This window comes from Petromyzon marinus, chromosome 21 (assembly GCF_048934315.1).
Source record: "Petromyzon marinus isolate PM22_M1 ecotype Great Lakes invasive population chromosome 21, UKy_Petmar_22M1.pri1.0, whole genome shotgun sequence".
Taxonomy (NCBI): domain Eukaryota; kingdom Metazoa; phylum Chordata; class Hyperoartia; order Petromyzontiformes; family Petromyzontidae; genus Petromyzon; species Petromyzon marinus.
Window position 1 is genome coordinate 10705253 of NC_133687.1, and position 20454 is coordinate 10725706.

Genomic DNA, 20454 nt, shown 5'->3' on the forward strand with positions numbered 1-20454 from the left:
TCCCTGCCATCTTGGCCCGGTCACTCCTTCTCCTCCCCCTCCACTTCCTCTTCTCCTCCTCTCCCCCTGCTGCTGCTGCTCATCTCGTTCCGTGCTCGGATTGTCCATTGTGGGGACTTCTGTCCCAGCCTCCCTTCTCTTTCCCCATAAATTATATCCTTGACTCGACTCCACTTCCCGTGGTGTAGCCACACGGGTGCAGGGTTGTGTGTGTGTGTATATATATGCACAAGGTGCTTCAAATGTTTTTTTTTTACATTTCTGAGAATTTGCAACAATAAAACGCAAAAAAAATGTGCTTCTGCTTCCGGGCTCTCGAGAGCACCTGGTGAAGATCCCAGGCCACGTGTTGACAACGATGGCGAACAAGTGGGAGACTTTTTGAAGCTATTAACATTACATTTGTTATCATGTTACAGCGTATTATCCGTTCCTTTTCTATCAGAAACGATAGTCCCGTATAAGTGTGAAACAAACACAAATGAAGCACCATGTATATGCTGTCATTGCATCGTCACCATTTTAAATATATTTTAAATGAATATCGCTATTTATTTTCTCACTATTGTGTCAACAATCGGTGAACGTAATAACGTATCAGCTCAGTTGGTAGAGCGCGGGCGGGGGCTTTCAATTCTGAAAGCGTGAGTTCAACTCCAGGCCGCGGGGTAGCCTCGGGCACCCCATCATCATCATCATTGTCATCATCATCATCAACCACTCCAGGGGAGGATAAAGTGAGGACCACTGGGCGAGGCTGCACCAGCAGCTGTTTTCCTACCTATAAACCGGCGCTGTCATAGGAAGGTGGAACCCTCTACCACCCAATCCGAAGGGCCGCCAAACGGGAGATGGGATGGAAACCCAAAATTCGCGAGGTCGCATCTGAACTTTGCGTTTTTGGCAAAAGAAAATAAATGACGACGGTCGAACAAGGACTTCACCTTTTGTCTTTCCCGTTGAAAGCATCCGATGAAATTGGCCACCGTTAATCCCCAAACACTCTTCTACGAAAATAATCCAAGGACCGCACCGGTTTAAACAACAACAAAAACAATCCGCACCTTGAAACACGAGAACTCGAATTTACAAAGTGGCACCTCGCGAGCATTAGTTTTTTTTTCTTTACAATCATAACCAAATAATAATGTAATAAATAAAAAAACGTACAAACTTTAAACTAAGTAGATACTTACACATATATATGTACCCGCTTTATATAAACAACACTTTAAAGAAGAAAAAAATCAACACACAAAAAAAAACCTTGCGATGCATTCTGTACGTGCGAACTACAGCAAAGGGCCTGGAGCACGCTCAGGAAACTTGACCTGGACGGGGTCAAAAGGTCGCCGGTTCGATTCGCCCTCCCGGCGCGACACCTGATGGCACACCGTCCCCCCAGCCACCCAGCGCCGTAAATAGCCACGGCCACAGTTAAGTCACTCGGCAGGTCGCGTGCGGTGGCGGTGGTGGCGTAAAGTTCGGGTGTCTCCAATTTCTTCCAAGACGTCCGGCCAACGTGGAAGAGTAGGCCAAAAATATCCCCCGAGAGCGGTCGCTCTCTACAGCTACCTCGAATGGGGGTGTCTTTTCCCCAGCAGTGACGTGAGCCATACATTCCATGGCTGAGCCTTTATCCTTTTTTTATATCTTGAGAACTGACAGCGCTGTGGACATTTGCGAGGCACACCCACGCACACTCTCTGGCTAGAAAACCTGCCTCGGCTTCTCGAAGTGTCCCTTCAACGTGACTTTACCGAAAGAACCAAGAATATGTCCGCTCTCTGTGTCACTTTTGTTTCCACGTGATGCAATGCGTTTGGCCGCTTTGCTGTACTCATTTTAAACCCAGGGCTCCTTTAAAACACGAGAATCCCCCCTGGCCTCAATGGGCCCTTACCTACTCGTAGAGGTCAGCCTGTCGAGTCGTACTGAGCTTGACAATGGAATTCAAGAGAAGGGTCCCGCGAAGGGTAACATTGTTCTCACGTCAAGGCGCGAGTGTCGTCACGGCCAGCGCCGACAATCGCCGCTACACCTCGCGGTCGCTTCCTTCCTTCTGCCAGATCGCCGAACCGTTGCACGGTCAGCATCTGAGCTCGAAGAAGCGACGTCCCCAATCCCGTCGTCGTCGTCGTCGTCACCACCACCACCAACCAACCCCTTGGTGCCCAATCATTCACCGTGGCGGGTAAAGATTTCAAACTCGATCATCTAAGCAGCTTCATGGGTGACTCGTTCCAAACATTGCAAGGCGCCGATCGGTGCGAGGGCGCCCGCAAGGGTTCTTAGCCGCTCGACTTTCAAATCCGTCCCCACGCATCACTCTGCAACTCCTCCACGAAGCCATCGATCAAAGGGGTGGGTCTGTCATCTCCGCGCCGAAGGGGCATCCACCCCCCCCCCCCACCTTAAGAATCTGGCTAATTACCCCCCCTCCCCCGAGTCGCATCGGCTCGTCGTTCATTACCGACAGCGGTTTTTTTCGTGTGTGTCTGTTGCGTCTCCCGTGTTGGCCCAACATCCAAATGTGGGACCGCGAGAGCTTGGACAATGTTTTTTTGTTGTTGCTGCCGACTCGCCCGCTCGCCTTTCTCGCTTCCCGCGCCTCCGCCCGAAGAGTTTGCAGCGCGTTCCAACCCCCCCCCCCCCCCCCAATTCAAGAAACGCATCGGGGCCCATCGAGTCCTCCTGTTTGTGGCTGGCCGCTGTGGCGTTTTGGGCCGTCGAGGTGGGGGCGGGGCCTGTGCCCAGAGGAACTCTGTGATGTTCAAACAACAACAACAACAACCAAAGCGTCCGCGTGGGTGCGTCACGCCGTTCGCCCTCCCTCACGCGCAGCCAACACGGCAAAAGACGTCCGACGTTTCGCTCCACGCGCCGGAAAGCTTCCTCAGGAACGTCTAGCCTAGTTAGCCCCAGGCCCACATGGCACCACGGGGGGGGGGGGGGGGTGCTTGTATCATACGGCTCGACCACACTGTGGCTTTCATTTGTGTGTGCGACTGGTAAAACCCCGTGTATGTCGGCGTTGTACACACACACACACTATAGTAACACCACGTGATGTCAACTATCCACAACACATCAGAAAATAATCGAGTCCGCCCCGTACCTGGTCGATAACGAGTTTCACGCAGCCCTGGCGGGTCCAGTGACAACCCCGGCATAAAAAAAAGCTGACAAACAACCCCCCTCGCGCCGCCGAACAGGGGATAGAGTTACCCACCTGGGTGGTTGCCGTTCCAAAACATTTTTAGATTTTTTTTTTAAATTGAGACGAGCAGCAAAATGCGAGGCGCTTTCTGAATCCGTGGAAGGATTCAGGCAAAGCAAGCGCCAGATGCACGCCACGGGCAGCAGAAGCGCCACCTCGGCGCCACTGCGCCAAAGTTGGCCCTCGAGGAAGTTCAAAACAAAACTAAGGCAACCGCCTTTTCGTGTTGTGAAAGAGCCGACCGCGGGGATTTGATTTTCCACGAAACTCATGCGGGGTACAACCCCCCAAAATCGCGTCCGCTGCGCGCACCGTCGGGGCGGTAGTTGCGGATTCATCGCTGACGCCCGCGCGGAGAATTACAAAACTCCTCGGGCGTGGTAGCGCGACCGCGGTCATCCAGAACAGGGACCGTGGCCAACGTCCAAAACGACGCAATGCCCCGATCCACAAATGCGAAGGAGACATCCAGTGCCGGATTAAGCTAATGCGGGGCCTGTAGCATATGTTATAAAGGGGCCTTATATTAAAAAAAAATAACATAAAAATTTAAACACACATTTTTAACTTCTATAGTCAATTAAATGCATTTTTTCATTTGATATACAGCCAGATAATACGACAAATCGCTAACCTTAAACACGCTAGTCGTTCAGAAAAGTTGAAGGCGGAATAGTACTATAGTAATAGAGCAAGTGCAAGAATCACTGAACCGGAATTGATAGCTTGGAAGCATTTAGCGCGGGGCCCCTTGAAAGTGCGGAGCCCGTAGCTACATATGTAGTAGCTACTTTTGCTACGAGGATAATCCGGCACAGGAGACATCGCAGCGGTGATACTCCACCCGCTCTGTGGCGCGGTCATCTGGCTTGACCACATGAACGTGAAATCGCAGCTGTTGCTCTGCATCTTTCAATTGCCTTTCGCGCGCTCACGACGACGAGGAGCAACGCCCCCCCCCCCGCCCCCCCCCCATCGCTAAAAACGTTCCAACGCGCAGATGAATTTCTCCGCGTCTCAGCGCCGAAGGATCACAATTCCCGAAGCGCTCGCGACGACTACAATTTGTAATTTAATTTCGCCTTTCCCAACGGCGAATTCCTGAAACGAATTTTCCACTCCCGCCTGCCCCTCGACAATTTTTCAGGTTTTGTTGCAAACGTTCAGGCGTCTCCTCGTTTCTCTTTTGTACATCTTCCATTGAAGACAAAAGTGTGGCACACTCCGAACGGAGCTCTGCTCGCTCGCTCGCTCCCGACCAAGTCGCACACGGTAGCGACTTCGGATGAAAGAAGAGAGCATCTATGATACACAATGAACACACAACACACACATGCACGCGGGAACGCCACCGACACTGCAGACCAGGATAATTGTCATCAACCCCGTGAAAGGGTTTTGCTCCGTGTCTATGCAGTGCGTTAGACGCAAACAAATTACCTTTAATGCAATGACATAGATATATATCTCATGGTGCGTACGTGCGTAAAGTACGTATGGTACGGCACTTCAGAGGATGCGGATTTTACATTTTATAGAGAAATTGTCCAATTATGGATTTACCTTCCATGAACTCAGCAGTTACATGAAACCAGGGAATGCTGATTATTATTATCATAACGCTTGTTTATCGGAAATAATATATATTCCTTATTTAGTCTCCAGACTCATTTTTCAGGTTTTCGCTGCGCGGGATGGGCGACGTTTCTCAGTGTGATACCCAATTGAGTAATGTGCACGTAATTTGTAAGCCTTGGGGTATTTGCCAAATACCAATTACAATGTTTGTATTCATTTTTTTACAGCTATGGAAGAGAAACCGGAGAATCCGGAGGAACCCCATACAGAACAGTGAGAGAATGTACTAACTCCACACACACTGACTCTCACACTCACTCACACTCTGCAGGACAGGTAAATAACAGGCTAGCTCCACACTCTCACACTCACTCACTCACACACAATCTGTAGGACAGGCAAATAACACACTAACTTCACACACTCACTCACACATTCTGTAGGACAGGTAAATAACATACTAACTTCACACTCACTCACACTCTGCAGGACAGCTGCAGAACATACAAACTCCACACACTCACTCTGACACTCACTCGCGCACTCACTCACACTCAGGGCCGAACAAAAAACTAAAACAAAGAGTCTCGTTCCTTTGAACAGCTCGGTGTCAACTTGAACACGGGGCTCGGTGACGGCAGCGTGCGGAACAATGGTCGTAGCCGGAAGCCAATCGCTCCCCACCGAAAGTGGAGTCTCTGAGGTCAGTCCTTTCTCGGCTGGTCAACATGCGTGGCCTGCTACACCTTCAGTATGGGGAGGGGAGGGAGCCACGGTGGCTAGATGTTAACAACCTCGCCTGGTATACAGGAGGTTGTGGGTTCGAACCCTACCCTGACGCCTGTTGCTGTATATTTGGAGTTTCTCTCTCACCCGTGGTCGCGTGGATTTTTCTCCGGCTCCACTGGTTTCGCCCCCCCCCTCCCTCATCCGCATTGAGAATCAACGTCACGCGTTTAGAGTGTTTGGCTACTGCTATGAATTTCCACGTGATGGTGGTAAGCCACATCGTTTGAGCTATCATCTGTGATGGCCAGGTCTGAAAAACAGCTATCATACAGGGTGCTTAAAAAAAATGCTAACACTTATATGGGACTATCGTTTTTAATGGAAAATTTACGGATAATAAACTGTAACATGATGACAAATGGATATTAATAATTTCAAAAAGTCAAAGAGTCTTTCCTTGTTCGCCATCGTTGTCAACGCGTGCCTGGAATCTTCTCCAGGTGGTCTCCAGAACCCGCAGGTGGCACATTTCTCGTGGAATTGTTGCAAATTATCGGAAGTGTTCACATTTTTTTGAAGCACCCTGTACAGTAGCCAAGTGGGGCCTTAACCTGGTAAAAATATATTTTTTTATGGTTTAGGGCAGGGGTGGGGAACCTTTTTTCTGCCAAGGGCCATTTGGATATTTATATAGCATCATTCGCGGGCCATACAAAATTATCAACTTCAAAAATAGCCCCGTTATATTTGGTCAAACATTTCATTAACTCGTCCCGAATTCGATGGGCTGGAACTGCTTCTCTTTGGTGAGGCGTGGTGATGTTAGCCGGTATTGACGATGTTGCTACTCGCAACTGCTTTTCCAGGTTTGCTCCTAGATTCATTGATTTTCGAGCCCCGTCTGCGGTTGCCTTGGCAGGGCCAGAGACCCAAATGATTTCGCGGGCCTCATACTGCCCGCGGGCCGGACATTCCCCACCCCTGGTTTAGGGTGACGGTCAGTAGGGAAGCATCCCAGTCGCTGAGCTCCACGTGGCACGGGTTGTCTGCGAGGCACGGCAACCACTCACTGGTTCGTTCGCTCGCCACGTCCGAGAATCTACCGGTTCGCATGATTCCAGATCGCGAGTCCATCCCGGGAATCAATCAATCCCGTTTCGTAACGTCGCACTCACGGCCGCTTGTTCTGTATCGTCTGTCTCATTGTCTGTCTGTTGTCTGTCTATTGTCTGTCTGTTGTCTGTCTATTGTCTGTCTCATTGTCTATTGTGTCTCATTGTCTATTGTCTGTCTCATTGTCTATTGTGTGTCTCATTGTCTATTGTCTGTCTCATTGTCTATTGTCTGTCTCATTGTCTATTGTCTGTCTCATTGTCTATTGTGTATCATTGTCTATTGTGTATCATCGTCTATTGTCTGTCTCATTGTCTATTGTCTGTCTCATTGTCTATTGTGTATCATTGTCTATTGTGTATCATCGTCTATTGTCTGTCTCATTGTCTATTATCTGTCTCATTGTCTATTGTGTGTCTCATTGTCTATTGTCTGTCTCATTGTCTATTGTGTGTCTCATTGTCTGTCTGTCTCATTGTCTAGTGTGTGTCTCATTGTCTATTGTCTGTCTCATTGTCTATTGTCTGTCTCATTGTCTATTGTCTGTCTCATTGTCTATTGTCTGTCTCATTGTCTATTGTGTATCATTGTCTATTGTCTGTCTCATTGTATATTGTCTGTCTCATTGTCTATTGTCTGTCTCATTGTCTATTGTCTGTCTCATTGTCTATTGTCTGTCTCATTGTCTATTGACTGTCTCATTGTCTATTGTCTGTCTCATTGTCTATTGTCTGTCTCATTGTCTGTCAATTGTCTATTGTCTGTCTCATTGTATATTGTCTGTCTCATTGTCTATTTCTGTCTAATTGTCTGTCTATTGTCTGTCTCATTGTCTATTGTCTCTCTTGTCTATTGTCTGTCTCATTGTCTATTCTCTCTATATTGTCTGTCTCATTGTCCTGATTGTACCTGGCTCGATGTTAATTGTCTCACGTGCTGTACTTTGTTCGGTCTCACTCCCACGATCCCGTTTGTTCGATCTCGTTTGCGCTGTTTGGCTTGTTGGCTTTGTCTCTCGTTCACGTCAGCCGCCTCCATTTGTGTTGCCCGTGTCGTCTTGCGCAAGTAATTTGTATACGTTGATATTTTTTAGGTCTGGTTTACACACTTTCCTGTTTGCACCGTCTCGTATCGTCTCTTGCGTCTGCACTCCGGTCGAATCATTTGTGCTGTTTGTCTCTTCTCAGCTCCGTCTCAAAACAAATGTTCCCCTCACTTGTTGGGATTCCTCCTCGTCTCGTATCGAGTTACGTCACGTGTGCCGTTTCTCGCTTTTATTTCCTTCCCCGTCTCCTTTGTTGCTTTGTGCACTCAAATTGGCGTGAACATTTCTTACACGCGTGCCATGTTGTGCGTCATCTCCCACGTATCATTTGAGCGGTGAAATTTGACCGCTGTCGGAGGGGCAGTGGGGGGGGGGGTGGGAGGTGATGCGGCCGAGCGGTAGCGCGCATCACCGCTTTGTTGTCACAGAGGCTCGCGGTGCGAGCCCAGCGGCCGCCCCGGTTAGTACTCGCGGCGCGAGCCCGGCGGCCCCCCCGGTTAGTACTCGTGGTGCAAACCCAGCGGCCGCCCCGGTTAGTACTCACGGCGCGAGCCCGGCGGCCGCCCCGGTTAGTACTCGCGGGGCGCGCATATCGTGAACCGGAAAACAACTAAGCGCCGCCTGCTTGACAGCGGGACTTCACGGATCCCGTGAGTGGGCCACGTGGTTTTGCCGGCGTCACGGTTCCAACCGCTTTTGGCGAAATCTGTAAAACGACAGCCCCGTTGGTGCTTTCACAACGGGGCTGGGGGGAGGGGGGGCAGGAGCCACACCGCGACATCGTCGTCGTCGCGACATCGTCGTCGTCGCGACATCGCCCCCCGAATGCCGAACAACCGCAAGGCTATACCCGTCCGTGAGACGCGGCGCCTTCTTCGCGATTAGCCCTGCGCTTCGAGAGCGGCGCCTGCTCCGAAACGTAACGGCGGATAACGACGTTCGAACCTCGAGGCGTTTCGGCGAACCGCCACGTTTGCCTGTAGGAGAAACCCCTTCCCCTCCCTTTCCTTAGGATGAGCCACAAACTTCCCCTCCGGATTACTGTTTGACCGACGGTGTAAAGTCTCCCCTCCGCATTCTCCGCGCCACGTCGCCGTCCGCAGCTCCCGCAGAACCTTCCGTATGTCCTCCCAACAGCTTGCTCCATGGCCTCCTCAACATCCTCGTCCGCCTTCTCTTTGTCCTCCCTCCTTTCTCTCAACGTCCAACTCCAGCTCCTGGACGTTCCTCTTCAACTTCCTACTATCATCTTCTCCTCCCTGGCCCCTTCCGCCTTCCCGGCATCTCCTCCGCCGCCCGTTCCCTCCGCGTCTTCCTCGATTTCACGAAACCCATCGGCCTGGGCCCAGCGGCGGCGCCGTTCGCCGCTCGTTAGCGGAGGCTCGCGGCTTGCGTCCGACAGGCCGCCCTGGTTATTGCTGCGGGCGTGTGAACTGTAATTTTTTTTTTAAATCATACTAATACTAATTATAAAAAATAAACATAAAAAAACACGCGCCACCTGCTGCACTCACAGCGGCCGTTAAAAGATCCCCGCGGCATCGTTCTGAAGAGAGTAGGCCGTCGTGTGCCCGGCGTCACGGGCCAAATTTACCAACAATTTGAAAAGTCACCCGCGAACGAATCGTTTGAGACTACGCACACGAACGAACGCCACGCACGCACACACACGGCGGCACCGCTCTCTTGCCGTGAAACTCTGCCCGAGAATCACAGCGCCTTCGCGAGAGCCTTGTGCTGAAAGAACGGCGGCGTGAATACCGACCGCTCTGAATCATTATCAAAGCAGGGTGCCTTCGTTTTCGTCACCTTTTCCATGCGTCTGCTGCGAGTCATCATTTACCACCGCCTCTACGTAAATTTCAGATTGTTCATTTTGGTATCTTTTTCTGAATGTTATCCCGGTTGTGCCATCGGCGCCGCGCGACGAAGAATACATTCGCAAACCTCCGCAGAGCGGGCGCATCGCTCCGCGCGTCACAGAGCGGCCCGCGGAAGGGCGATATCGATGGACCTACTTCCGAGGTCCATCGATCAAGTGACCTCTCATCCACTTTTCCCACACGCCGCGCTGTCAGGGGTGTTCAACGCCGTGCCGAACCAAAAATAAAAAAAAGTATAATTCTCAGAGCATTTGCCCAATTGAAGCGATGCGGATTCAACATTTTTTGTTTGACATTCATCGGCGAGCGAGCGAGCTGAGGCCAGTCAAACTGCCGCACTTGCGAACCCGGATTAACGGCAGGCAGTGGCCGAGACCTGGATTGGAACCCAGGATATCTCAGCAGGTGCCGGACTCCACGTCTGCGACTCGAGAGCCTCCTCCTGGCCTCCTCCCCCCCATCCTATATCCTCCATCGATGCTGTCCACATCTCTGGCTACACCGCGTCCCGCCCCCAACCCCCCACCGCCCTCATCTTCTCGTCGATTTCACGTCCCCCTCTGCCACCTTCGCCACTTTTCTCCCTCTTGTTCCTTCACCCGTGTTCTCATTCTTTCCCCTCCCCAACTTCCTGGCCACCACAGAGTCTCTCCCTGTCCCCCTTCCCACGCTGCTCCCTTTCATTCCTCCTCCATCTCTTCTTTCGTTTTCTCACCGCTCCCACCGCCACCCTCTTCATTTCCTGCTCTTCCCCACCGCCATCCAACCAAAAGTAAATAAAACGAAGTGCCGATTAATTCGACCGTGTTTTTGTTGTTGTTGTTGTCCCGTTTGAAACGTGTGCGTGTGTGTGTTTAAATGTCGGCGGTTGATTGACGTTACGCTGATTCGTCGGCAAGCCGCGCCGCTCCCCTGGATCCTTGGTCGCGCGGCGCGTCTGGGAGCTGCTCACCTGTGAAGTGAATGAGCACGCACGCGCACACAGACAAAGATGCCCCGTGTAGCCTTCAACAGTGCTGTTAGCGAGCACCTATGGAGGCCGGCACGGCACGCGATGGGGTGGGTGGCCAGCACCACGCCCGGCCGCCTTTGTCTCCCGAGTAGTGATGTTTACTACACACCACGTAGTCATCATTTGAGGCTGAGTCGACCTAGGGGAGGCCCAGGACCGGTTCAGATAATCGTCACTGGTGTTTGCCGTGAGCGGGAATCGAACCCGGGTCGCCAGGTTCGTAGCGCAGCGTAGCGCTAACCGCTACACTACCGCTCCCCACAACACGCACTCACACACACGCACGCACACACACACACGCACACACAAAAGACAAAGATCCCCCCCTATAGCCTCAACAGACTGTCGGGGCAAGTGCTATGAGCGAGCACCGACACTCTTTGGTTCTTTCGGTAAAATAAAATAAAATATTTTATCGTTTCCACCTACCTACCACGTGACTTTACCTAAAATAACCAAAGAGTATGGATTCCTGCAGTCACGAAAGCTTCAAATGAAGATTGAGAGAGCAGCTATGAAGGTGGGCACGGCACACAACGGGGTGCGTGTCCAGCACCACGTACGCGTGCACAAGCGCCAAGGTCGCCATCTCCCCGCTTGCCAGGGTAGGGCAAGCCAGCAGAGGCGTTAACTTCCAGCTGTAGCCCACGTGATTGGGGCACAGAGAGGACTACGTCCCTCCCTCGGTGGCTTTTCTCCGGGTGCACCGGGTCTCCTCCCACACGTACAAGCCATCGTCAATGGAGTCGCCCAAATATCCTAATGTAGGACCGCAGAGCTTGGGCAATTACTGGTGCCGGCTCTGGCTGCCTTCCCGCTCGTCCGTAGTTTCCCACGCCTCCGAATCGTTCTCTCTCTCTTGAGAGTGTGAACTAAAACGGTGCAAGCTGCAAATGAATGAATAAGAAAGAAGCAAGCGGAGCTGAGAGAACGTACCGGTGCAACTTCAGCAGGAATATGTGCGGACGGCCGAGGGGTCCATCCTCTGAGGGCCCGAAGAGCTGCCTAGAAAGAAAAGAATCCGCCCGAGGAGGAAATGGAACGTCGCTTTACAAGGCCGCCTCTCCGCATCGTTCGGACGAACACGCTATCAAGCAGGACGAGTGAACGAACGCGCAAGACAGATCACGGCAATCAGGAGACATCGAGGAGCAAGGACGATTTGGTGATGTCCGAGTGTGCCAGCGTCCACCCCCCGCCCCCTCTCTTAAAATCAGAGTAACTAATCCAGCAGTGGACCCCAAGTATTTTTACACATGCCACCAGCAACACGGTCTTCTGGGAGTGCATAATTGCCACGGCACTGGTTCAACACAAGCACAACTCTAGACCGGTTTTGACATTCAGCGTCTCATCGGCAGTCAGGCTCGCGTGAACCAATGTCGGTCAGCCGCCAGACGTTTATCGGCCAGCTCGGTCCCGTGACCTCGTGCCGGCAGGAGAGAACTTCACTCGCGATCGCCTCAAAGTGCACCCAGCCTGACGCAAGCAACGTGCTGACGTCACGGCCACTCGGCAGCAAACGACGTCTGTTGTTTGTTGTTATTGTGCCCGTGCGTGTGCCCGTGCGTGTTCCCGTGCGTGTACCCCGTGCGTGCGCCCGTGCGTGTACCCATGCGTGTTCCCGTGCGTGTTCCCGTGCGTGTTCCCGTGTGTGTTCCCGCGCGTGTACCCGTGCGTGTACCCGTGCGTGTACCCGTGCGTGTTCCCGTGCGTATGCCCGTGCGTGTTCCTGTGCGTGTGCCCGTGCGTGCGTTACCGTCGGGCGCGGGGGGCAGGGGCTTGCCGGCGGGGAGCGGCGGGGGCGGGGGCCCCACGGAGGAGGCGACGCGGAAGCCGGGCGGCAGCGTCTCCGAGGAGCCGGCGAGCAGCGAGAGCGCGTGCGCGTCCTTTGGCCGGAAGCGCTTGCGCCACGACGGGGCGTGCTGCAACGCAAGAGCACCAGCACCGCGTTCGCTACGACGACGACATGATGACGACGACGGCGATGATACCGGCTGCAGTGAAGTCGGGTGGACGTGTCCCGTGCCGACAAATGTCAGCGCCGGCACGCTCAAGCCCGTCACGGTGACCCTTCCCACTCTGCGATGGGCTGGGAATTCAATCGTTCCATCCTTCGCAGGCGAAACGCATTAATTCTGTCGTTAGAAACGGTCGCGGGCCAATTTGAGCCAGACACGAGATTTCCAGTCAGTCGGAGGACGAGGAGGAGGACGTGAGATGCTGGATGGGAATTCGTGTAGCGGGAGCAATGTCGTGACCTTGACGGGTCGGTTTTTCCAGCCGATGTCGTGATTCATATTTTTTGTTTTGTTTTGGTTAGGCTATGCAGTGATCTGGCTCAATTTATGCCACCCGACAAAGCCACGCAAGTTAAGCTGCCTGATGCGTGACAATTTGGCTGTCGGGTGGTGGAGGGTTTCACGGCTTAAATTGTGCCAGACCGTCACGTGGCCTCACCAAAAATGCAATCGTGACGTCTTGGACAACGCCCTAACGGACCGGTTGCAACTACAGCCACCGTGACGATTATATGAGTAATCGATTGCTCTGCCGATTGCCGGTTAGATTGTTCAATCAATCGGACGAGGAAATCTGCGTAAGCTATCTGCAGGCACGAGGCTTCAATCAGCAACGGGAGAAGAGGGCACAGCTATGGACGGCCGTCCTCCGGGAAGATTACCGACGCGCTGCTCGATGACACGGCCGGTGGGGGTCTCCCGTCCGCGGAACTCACCTCGTCCAATCTCCTCTCCGTTCCCAGCGCGAGGAGGTTGTTGAACTCCCTCTCCAGGACTTGTCTGGCCTGCGACACAGGAGGGAGAAGTCCAACTTAGTCGCTGACGCTCGGCGATCGTGCTCAGGAGGTGGCTGAGTTGAAATCGTGGAATTTTTTTTTGCCACTCAGCTCTATCGTTATTATTATTATAGGAAAGGCTCACTGAGTCTCTAAGGCTGTTTTGCAGGAGGGTCCTGCCAAGGCGGGGGGTGGGGAGGAGCAGGCGGGGGAGACCTGCATATGTGTGTGCTTATACACGTATTTCCTTTCGTGTGTTTGATGCGCTTCTGCGGCCGTCTGGAACGCTCTTCCTTCCGATGTTCGGAAGTCACTGGGGCTATGCACTTTAAAAATCATCATCTAGAGTGAAACCTCATTTCTTTAGAACCGATTTTTTTTTAATATATATAGTTTAGTTTGTTGCCCTTCGCCCCTGCACCTCCGATTAGCGCCGGTTTGCTACGTACGGTGCTAAAGAAGTTCACCGTACACACAACAGCCTGCTAAAGGTGATACGGTCGGGGGGGGGGGGGGGATCTTTACGTGCGTGCGTGCCGACCCCCCCCCCGCGCCCGCGCCGTGCCTGCGTGTTCTGCGTGGGGATCTGCAGCGCCAGCGCGAGGCTCGCGTGGTCGAACATCTCGTCGAGGGCGATGACGGCGCCGTGGACGCCGCTCTCCTGCAGCCCGGTGGCGAACTCCCGCAGGCCCACGGAGGCCACCCACGCCGTCACGCGCTCGTTGCTCCACACCAGCACGTCTGCGCCGCCGCGGCGGTGACGCGGAGAGCGCCGGCCGGCACCGGCAACACCAGAATCATCGGCGTGATCGGCATCATCATCGGCATCGTCATCGGCGTGATCGGCATCATCATCGGCATCATCATCGGCATCGTCATCGGCGTGATCGGCATCATCATCGGCATCGTCATCGGCGTGATCGGCATCATCATCGGAATCGTCATCGGCGTGATCGGCATCGTCATCGGCATCGTCATCGGCGTGATCGGCATCATCATCGGCATCGTCATCGGCGTGATCGGCATCATCATCGGCATCGTCATCGGCGTGATCGGCATCATCCGCGTCATCGGCATGATCAGCGTCATCAGCGTCATCGGCATGATCAGCGTCACCAGCGTCATCAGTGTTATCAGCATCATCGGCATGATCACCAGTGCCATCAGCATCGTCAGTGTCATCAGCAACATCAACGTCATCGGCAATATCAGTATCATCAGCAGCACCGGCGTCACCAGCGTCATTGGCAGTGGTGATGTTTTACACATCGCACCAGACACTCATTTGAGGCCGAGTCGACCTTGGTGAGGCCCAGGACCGGTTCAAATAATCCTCACCGATGTTGGCCATGAGCGGCAATCGAAACTCGGGTCGCTGGGTTCGTAGCGCAGAATGCGCTAACCGCTGCACCACCGCTCCCCGTGATAAACACACACCAACACCAACGCCCGCCATTCGCCACTAAGTGACGACGACGTCACCGCGGCGCCTGTGCCAGGCTAGGTGCACGTTGAGGCTGCCACGCGAAGTGTCGAAGGCTCGCTGGCGACAGGAGGAGGTCTCGGGACAGACCCAGCAGGTGCCATGGGTTGGCTGACTGTGATGACCGGAAGATGCACCATCAGCTGCTGTACCCACCCCACTGTGCCAACCGCGTACACACACACGCGCCTGCGCGCGCAGCGTGCGCAGGCCGAGTCCGCTCCACTCCCGTGCTCACCTTTCAGCTCGTGCTGGCTTTCATCTCTCCTCCTCTCCAGTTCTTTGCGGTCGTAGTTGAGTCGCTTGAGACACATGATCCCGAACTGTAAACTCATCCTGCGCGGGCAACGGACGCAAAGTGTGATTGTTACCGTTGTCACGCCGTCGTCATTGTTACGAACGTTTCGGAGCCAACCCTGACGAGCGCCCGTTTGTTCCCGTGCCGCTTCGACGTATCGGCCCTTCGGGCCTGTGCTCGAGAAGAACCGAAAGAAAAACAAGGATAGGCTTTACTCTTTCCGGCAATTAAACAGGAGGCATTGAGATGTCCACACACCGATGCGAGGCATCGAGTCGGCATTGACCACACGTACTTGTGGCAAAAACATGCAAACAAACGTGCTCCGATAATGTGCGTTGTTCTTTGAAACCGATTAGCTTACACCGGGGAAAGCAGCCTTCTTTCTGGGCCCGTCTCACCATTGTTAGACCAGAGAACGACGCCAAAAGGTGAGCATCGGGGCACTTGTAACTCGGGTCGAGCAGCATCGTACTGGCAAAAAGATCCCACTGATATCGTAGTGTGCAAACTATGTAGCGGTCCTTCGGCTTACGATGCCATCGATTAACGATTCGCCTCCCATAGGCTCCCCCCCCATTGGTTCTATGAACAAACACATCTCCTGCGGAGGGAGCTGGGAGGAACGTTGGGTTGCTCGGTCAATGGGCCAGGGTCAACGGCGGCACCACGTGGTGTATTCCGCAAATATGCCCAACTGTTAGGGCGGGCACAAGCCGGCGTGAGTAGGTTAAACGTTGAGTTTTATAAGGGCACCACGGGGTGACCATCCCCTCCCCACCCAGCCCCTCCCGTCCCCACCCAGCCCCACCCTCCCCACCCAGTCCCTCCCCACCCTCCCCTCTCCACCCAGCCCCACCCCTCCCATTTTTGGGTGCACGACGGACGGACGGACACAATAATCCCCTGTGGGCTGGTGGTGTAACCTGGAGGTTCCTACCAGTATAAATGTTCGTTGTTTACGTGACAAAGCTTACTGTCCGTGTCGGGTTGGCGAAGGGCTACGAACACATTTATACTAACGCAATCTAACCCGAAAACCTTTATTATGAATAATATTGGTCGCGGAAGCCTACGTGTTAAACCAAAGAACGTTCGATTAATGATGTGTTCTAACGATATCACATGGCAGCCAATTTCGGCCAATCGGAGCGCTCCTAAAGTGGACTCGGCAGACCTCAGCCAATCAGCGACGTCCTTTTATGAGCGTGTTTGAGAGGAGCTGGCTGTGCTAGATTGTCAATGTTTGATGTGTGCTGCTTATGGAAACAGCTCTCTTGAATCCTTTTAACTTCAGTCAATAATTTTTATTTTATCTTCTATTTATGCACCTTTTTATGATCTATGTATTCTTTATCCATGTTTCTAATAATATTAATGCTTTAATGTGTTCTTATAACGTTTATTTAAAAAACAATTGCGTGTTTAAATATTATAGAGTGTGTTTTTATGGTGAAAAAGGTCAACATCCGATCGTCTTGGAACAAATTAAGCCTTTAACATGGATTTCTTATATTCGATCAACGATAATTTCTAATTAGCGATTGTTTTCGTGGAACCAACTAACGCCGTTAACCGAGGGGGCCCACTGAATACGGCATCATCATTATTATTATTATTATTGTTCTGGAGGAGGCGTAGTCCCAAATCCAGGAAGGCCGAGGGGGCGTGCGTGACCTGTGGAAGCTGTCGACCATCTTCAAGTTGACCCGCAGGTCCTTCTTGGTGAGGTGGTCAAGCATGCGCGCGTCCACCAGGCACTCCATGAAGTAGCTGCGGTACTGCGGGAGGCCCAGGCTGGGCAGCCACTCGTTGCCGATCCACTCGTGGTTCATGTCTCCGTAGCCCAGGGTCTTATGCGGACAGCGAAGAGAGGAGAAGGGAGGAGGGAGTGGTGGAGGCGGGGGGGGGGGGGGAGTGGACGAGGAAGACGCACAGAAACCCAGTGGCACAGGCTCGTTACCATGTCTGTATGTGTGTACGTTGAACTATTGTTCACACCGTACGTAGGCCACCGTGCTAATTTACAATCGGAGGCGCGGTGGGAGGAGGAAAACAGTGTGATCCGCACGCGCGTGCAACGCGCACAGATTTAGTTCCTTGTCAGAGACAGAGAAGAGTGCATGTATACAGGGTGCTTTTAAATGTGTTCTAACACTTCTGAGAATGTTCAACAATACCACGTGACATGTGCTGCTGCCTCGGGGCTCAGGAGACCGACTGGAGAAGATTCCAGGCCACGCGTTGACAACGATGGCGAACACGTGGGAGACTCTTTGACTTTTTAAAGCTATTAGCACACATTTGTTATCACGTTACAGTGTATTATCCGTTCTTTTCCGATTAAAAACGATAGACCCATATAAGTGTTAACATTTTGTTTTAAGCACCCTGTATCGTGTATGTCTGTTCACACCGTACGTAGCCAACCGTGCTAATAATCAGAGGTGTGGGGGGGGGGGTGGACAAGTGCGATATGCACACAGCATTCAGCTTTGGCGAAAATTATCATTCCGATCCCGATGATGACACTGATGGCGATGTTGACGAAGATGATGACACTGATGGCGATGTTGACGAAGATGATGATACGGATTATGACAATGATGGAGCTGTTGACTATGACTGTGATGACAATGGAGTGAAACACCACCCACCTGGGCCCAGGCCAACTCTTCCTCCTCCTTACGTGCGCATGCCACATTTGGACAAGACAATTACCATTAGCACGATCGCATGCAAAGACACACACGCGCACACAAAGACAAAGGTCCCCCGTGCAGCCTGTAACAGACTGTTGGGGGAAGTGCTGTTAGCGAGCACCTACGAAGGCCGGCACGGTGTGGCCAGCCACAGGCCGGGACGCCTTTGTCTCCCCAGTGACGATTTTTAATACACACCGCACCAGGTTAAAATGAAAATCGTCCTAGCCGAGTGAGATTCAACTAGGAGCTCGAGTGCAGTGAGCTGGTGGTCTCAAGCTCGGTCACCAATGACCGCTCAAAAAAGCCACCGCATCAAAATCAGTTTTGCAACCTATGTGGCGAAGTTCCAGCTCTATGAAAGTTAAACATGTCGCTTTGCAGTCATGCGACGAGCAGTGCTCCCTGTGTTTGCAGGGTGGGTGGGAAAAGTGCTGCCCTCTGCTCTGAGGGTCAGAGGTCACTTGAAAAGGGATCTCTCAGAAGAAGCTCAGCGATGTTCGCTTCCGCGAACATCACTGCTCTGCGGGGAAATCCGGATGGGGTTCTCCATACGTAGCTGTCAACCCCTTACCAGTGCCCTGCCTCATTACAGACCAATTCAGACCCTATTGGTCACCCCGTGCCCTTATAAATCTCAACGTGCATCCTACAAAGTCCCATCACAAGGGAGAAACACAAATAAATAGGCACTTTTTTTTCTTTCGATTTAAAGCTTTCGTGACTGCAAGGATTCATCTTCTTTGGTTCTTTCGGTAAAGTCACGTAGAATGAGAATAAAATAACACAATAAAATTCTCACGACGTTTCGGCCACAACACAAGTGGCCTTCTTCAGGTGAAAGGAACAAACCTGTCGGGACGGAACAAACCTGTCGGGACGACAGAGCTACAATGAAGCTCTGTCGTCCAGGCAGGTTTGTTCCTTTCACCTGAAGAAGGCCACTTTTGTTGTGGCCGAAACGTCGTGAGAATTTCATTGTGTTATTTTATTCTCATTCTACGTGACTTTACTGAAAGAACCAAAGAAGACGTTGTTTTTTATTTGCCCGTATTGAAACGGCTGTACGCCGTATGAGCCTGAAAACTCACTTTCCCTGCACATCAACACGACGTAAACCGTATGGGTTGACAGGTATGTCCGTCTCTCGCGATCACTCGACGCCGACGGCCCAACGGCACGGCAACGTTGGGGGGGGGGGGGGGGGGGCAACCGCGTGCCATTAAATAAACCGAAAACGTCTACAAAAGGGGTCCCAATAACACAAAATAGCACAGCAGCTGATTAGCGCCGCCGATTTTAAAATGTTTCGTCTAGGCCGGGCGACTAGCAAGGCTCCATGTGGAGGTTGGGGGAGCCGGGAGGGGGGGGGGGGGGACTTGGGGGAGCGACGTTGTGAACGTCCGAGCGACGTTGCGAACGTCTGAGATGCTGCCGGGGAGCGATGAGCTCCAAGCGTTAGCTTTGATGGCCACGGGGGCGGGGGTGGGCAGAGTGGGGGCTGCTTTTCACCTCCCAGCTGTGCCATCGGTGGCCGCCGCACCTGCTGCGTGATGTTCGCATGCGGTTGCTTTATTATTGTTATTACCCTGCTCGTTCACCTAGGAAAACCTCGGCGAATGTGTCTCAAGACTCATGTTTCAGGAGGGTCCTGCCATGCTTTCGCAGCAGGGAGGGCCCGATGATGTTTCTGCTGCTGCTGTGTGATCCCAATTGGGTAATTCACTGCGAAATATTTTTGAACATTGGGATGTCTGGCCAGGACCGGTTACATTGAGGAAACCGGATAATGCAGAGGAAACCCACGCAGAACAGGGCGAGATAGAACATACAAACAACATACAAACAACATATAAACAACAAACAAACTCCAGGCACAAAGGTGCCCTAGTCGGGAATTGAACCCATGTCCTTAGTGCTGTGAGGCATGAGCATCACCACTGCGTCACCCACCCTGCCAACCCCATGCGCACCACGCCCAGACCACGTGAATGGGATGTGGCCGAGATGTCAACTACCTCGCCTGGTATGCAGGTAGTCGTGGGTTCGATCTCGACCCTGAGGCCTGCTGTATATTTGGAGTTTGCGTGTCTCTCTCTCTTCCTCTCACTGTGGTCGTGTGGATTTTTCTCCGGGTCCTCCGATTTTTCTCGCCACATTTAGAATCAACATCACGCATTTAGAGCATTCGGCTGCTATAAATTTCCACACGATGATGATGTTGATGATAATAAGCCACTTCGTTGAGCTATCGTTTGTGGCCAGGTCGCTTATGAAAAAGAGCTAAATAGCGCAGCGGGCCTTACCTGGCAAAACATACAATGTTTAAAAAACGCTGACTATTACTCTTCATGTCAAGGGATCGGCTTATGTATTGTGACACACGGCTCCTGATGAGAACGAGAAAGAAAGAAAAAAAAAAAGAAAGCGCATCGCGGTTGCAGGAGGTGTCGTGGCGGCGCCGGGGCAGCGGTACCGTTTTCTGGGCGGCCGCCAGGTTCTCGATCTCCTCGTGGGTCAGCCACACGTTCCCCGTGGGCTACTCGCACCGCACGGCCACCACACGGCACACGACGCACCACACACGACGCACC

General features: G+C 52.6%; 1 protein-coding gene across 8 annotated transcripts in view; it reads right to left on the minus strand.

The window, feature by feature from the left end:
- Positions 1–6827: 6827 nt before the first annotated feature.
- The window catches only part of LOC116944627 (liprin-alpha-2-like), a 64252-nt gene continuing 50625 nt past the window's right edge, over positions 6828–20454 (minus strand). For all 8 annotated transcript variants that reach the window (XM_032958362.2, XM_076068548.1, XM_076068551.1 and 5 more), the window contains 9 exons: positions 20337–20399; positions 17816–17842; positions 16836–17011; positions 15099–15196; positions 13943–14118; positions 13318–13386; positions 12340–12505; positions 11517–11585; positions 6828–10520 (listed from right to left, as the gene is read on the minus strand). In XM_032958362.2, the coding sequence (XP_032814253.2) occupies positions 11527–11585; positions 12340–12505; positions 13318–13386; positions 13943–14118; positions 15099–15196; positions 16836–17011; positions 17816–17842; positions 20337–20399 (834 nt within the window). In that variant the 3' untranslated portion in view covers positions 6828–10520; positions 11517–11526. The remainder of the gene's footprint in view (positions 10521–11516; positions 11586–12339; positions 12506–13317; positions 13387–13942; positions 14119–15098; positions 15197–16835; positions 17012–17815; positions 17843–20336; positions 20400–20454) is intronic.